The sequence below is a fragment of the Halyomorpha halys genome, unplaced genomic scaffold (genome assembly GCF_000696795.3).
Source record: "Halyomorpha halys isolate HHAL.00 unplaced genomic scaffold, Hhal_1.1 Scaffold306.1, whole genome shotgun sequence".
NCBI lineage: Eukaryota > Metazoa > Arthropoda > Insecta > Hemiptera > Pentatomidae > Halyomorpha > Halyomorpha halys.
The window spans coordinates 349,858-350,649 of record NW_027106917.1 but is presented as its reverse complement, the minus strand read 5'-3'; the positions used below and the strand labels follow the sequence as shown (position 1 = coordinate 350,649).

General features: G+C 27.1%; 1 protein-coding gene across 1 annotated transcript in view; it reads right to left on the bottom strand.

The window, feature by feature from the left end:
* LOC106681061 (uncharacterized) overlaps positions 1-792 on the bottom strand; it is a 19,954-nt gene that overhangs the window by 7,628 nt on the left and 11,534 nt on the right. The window contains exon 4 of the mRNA XM_067045217.1: positions 475-557. Within this exon, the coding sequence (XP_066901318.1) occupies positions 475-557 (83 nt within the window). The remainder of the gene's footprint in view (positions 1-474; positions 558-792) is intronic.

The following is a 792-nucleotide window of genomic DNA, read 5'->3' as shown; positions in this document are numbered from 1 at the left end:
TGTAAAATTATTCATTTTATGTGTAAAATTATTCTGTTTATACATTCTTTTTTATTTTTTTATTTTTCTATACTTACTGTGGTTATCTTGTTCTTTTTTTAGCCCTGAAGAAGGCTAGAAAATCTAGCCGAAATGTTGGCACAATAAAATAGGTTATTATCCAACTTATTGTGTTTATCATTGACCGCACCCCCAACCATCTTCTCCTCGTTATTTATAATTACTAGTCAAAATTGATGAGTCTGCCAAATATAGATTGGGGGAATAAATAAATTATTAAAAATTTAAGAATAAATAGAGAAATAAATAAAAATTACACTAACGATGAAAACCTGCTATAATTAATTCAAGGAGTGAAACCGTATGAACACGGAGGAATCGAAAAATAACTGATCAGTGACGCGAATTACCAACTAGTTTACTTTAGGACGCCACTCAAAAAAATGATACATAACCCGTTTAATTTGATCTTACCTTTATTATTCCAATAATAAGAATAACAGCAAATACTATATTCAATATATCAACGTATTCGATTAATAGGTCTCTTATCAGATCTGAAACAAAATGTTAATATTTTATTAGTTTAATTAATACTTTTAACACTTAGTACATAGTGTAACTTATAATTATTCTTTTATTTAACTACTAGCATAATATTATACAGCATTTTAATAAAATAATGAATAGCAAACATTAATTGAGTCATGTAAAAACAATAGTGGTCATTAATTGTGTAAATGCAAAAGTTAGTTATCTTTTATGAAAGGAATATGGTCCGGGTGCGGTCAA